This window comes from Olea europaea, unplaced genomic scaffold, assembly GCF_002742605.1.
Source record: "Olea europaea var. sylvestris unplaced genomic scaffold, O_europaea_v1 scaffold16471, whole genome shotgun sequence".
In the NCBI taxonomy this organism is placed as follows: Eukaryota; Viridiplantae; Streptophyta; class Magnoliopsida; order Lamiales; family Oleaceae; genus Olea; species Olea europaea.
In genome coordinates, this window is record NW_019234127.1 from 1 (window position 1) to 2,407 (window position 2,407).

General features: G+C 32.9%; 1 protein-coding gene across 1 annotated transcript; it reads left to right on the forward strand.

Annotated features, from left to right (window-relative positions):
* The first annotated feature begins 38 nt into the window (after nucleotides 1–38).
* On the forward strand, nucleotides 39–728 carry LOC111377371 (probable F-box protein At4g22030). Its single transcript, XM_023000450.1, has one exon. It carries the CDS (start codon nucleotides 39–41, stop codon nucleotides 726–728), a length of 690 nt encoding a protein of 229 aa, XP_022856218.1.
* Nucleotides 729–2,407: the final 1,679 nt, after the last annotated feature.

A 2,407-nucleotide genomic window follows, 5' to 3' on the forward strand; every position in this document is an offset into this window, starting at 1 on the left:
TCAAACAACTTCATAATCAGATTCAAACAATTATAGAAATGGGTAATCCTGCAACTAGTGATGTGAAGGAAATGATGGAAAAAATTTTGGCTCTTGACAAGGCCTACCCGCTTCCTCTTCTTGGTGCAATGCTCAAGAAATTCCCCGGGAATGTAGAGCCTGCGGTGTGGTGGCCGGAGCAGCGCCGGAGGCAGGCGAAAGGCCTCGATGGGAAGAAAGGTTGGAATGGTTGGAATGGGAAGTTGGAGGAGGAAATGAGAGAAATAATTGGTGTTATAAGAAAGAAAGACAAAGCAGACTACTTGAGGTTAGGAGGAAAAGCCTTGAAATTGAACAAATTTCTAGCCATTGGTGGTCCTGTGCTAACAGGATTAGCAGCACTTGGCTCCGCTTTTGTTGGGTCTCCTAATCATGGCTCTTGGGCGGTGGTGCTCGGAATTGTTGCTGGTGCTTTAGCAAGTGTAGTAAACACATTTGAGCACGGTGGGCAAGTAGGAATGGTGTTCGAGATGTACCGGAGCAACGCCGGATTCTTTGAGCTGATGGAAGAGTCCATAGAATCAAACTTGATTGAAAAAGATATGGGGAGAAGAGAAAATGGAGAATTGTTTGAAATGAAGGTGGCGTTGCAGTTGGGAAGGAGCCTATCGCAGCTTAGAGATCTTGCAACTCCTTCTTCCTGCAAAGAAGAGGAGGAAATTGAAGAGTTTGCGAGCAAGCTTTTTTGATGATGATGAGCTTGTTCGTATATTAATTGCTTTGTGGATATAAGAGATGTAAATGTTAACGCTAACATAATATTAATTTGTAAATTTCTCGACAGACAGACAAAAAATAATTCTTTTATAAGTTGTACACCAAAAAAAAAAAAAGGTTTATTATTTAGTTCACTGTATTATTATGTCTTGAGTTTTAAATGTTCATAACTTCACAAAATTTATAAACATATTCAAAAGCCTCCCAACACATTCTTGATTGCTTGGATATCATGTCCAATACCGTCTAAGTATATTTTGGTTTGCATGAATATCCAATCTTATATCTTTTGGATAGGCCTGAAAAGTAAAATTGTTAGAATTTAGGTGTGATCGGAATTCTTTGTTGAAGAGTGCACTTTAAAAGCAATTTTATTTGGAATGCTATTGTCGAATCATATTTAAGTATACTTGGCAAGTTTTAGTTGAAATTCTATTTAGAAGTCCTATTGAGAGTTATAATTTGTATTGAACTTGAAGATGTTAAAATTATGGAAAGAAAGGGTTTTCTCGCTGCATTTTCGCCTTGGGGTAGCTGGGCACTCGAGCATTAAAAGCGGAGAGGCTAGTGCCCGCTCGAGCGGAGTTGTTTTTGTCTGGGGCCCTTTTTCACTTTTTAATGAGTTTTCTGGTATTTAACTTCAACTACAACTCTATTATAGGAGTTTGGATGTCCCCTATTTATTCAATATATGTAGTTGCCTCTTCATTATGAATTTGATAAAATTAGAATTATTGTAAACACAAATCTTTATATTTTTTCTCCATATCATAATAAAATCTCATTTACTCTGAAATTGCATTGTTTTTGTATCTTTGAGATCTTTACTGTATACTGTGACTCTCTTCTCTTATTTTCTTCAATAAAAGTAGTATTCGATCAATTTGGTATCATCTTCGTTTCACAACAAAAATCATTTTTCATTGAAAAATTGAAACACCGACTTCACAAAATATTTATATTGTTTGTAATTTTCTCATATTTACCGTTTTGTCCTGAAATGTCAATTTGTGAAGATGTTGCGAAGAATTAATGCTTTATCTTTTTTATTATTCTCTTCTTATACTAGTATTATCAAACATAGCATAATAATACAACTTTAATTTTTTATTTTATTTTTATGTCGAAAGCATTTCATTAATTACTTATTTCATTAAATAGTTACGAAGCATTGAAACAACTTAATTATTCACATTTATGCTAAATTAATGCAGAATTAATTAAATTGGAGAACATTGACGTATTCACATTTTAGACTTCAGATCCATTTTGACCATTATTTCAAACACAAATATTAACATACATAAATCACAACAAGTCAATATTTTTTTATATAATTATTCCTAGCTCCTTTCTATTCATGAGATCCTTTATTTTCTCTAATCCTTACCTTTATACAAGTCATATGGCTTTTTTATTATTTATTTCTCCTCAAACTATGTAAATAAATCTTAACAGTGTACATAATAAAATATAGAATTTTAACGTTTTCACATTTGACAATGTATTTATTTCGAAATTAATGATAAACATATACAGAATAGACATAAATTGGGAGATTTATATTATTATTTTTTGCTTCTTGTGAGTAATGAGATTTGTGTTGCCTTTCTTAAAAAATATGCTATCAATACTACGAAAACCTCATTCA

What these genes read in the sequence shown, in the direction of transcription:
- LOC111377371 (XM_023000450.1), top strand. Translation starts at nt 39, where the DNA reads ATGGGTAATCCTGCAACTAGTGATGTGAAGGAAATGATGGAAAAAATT.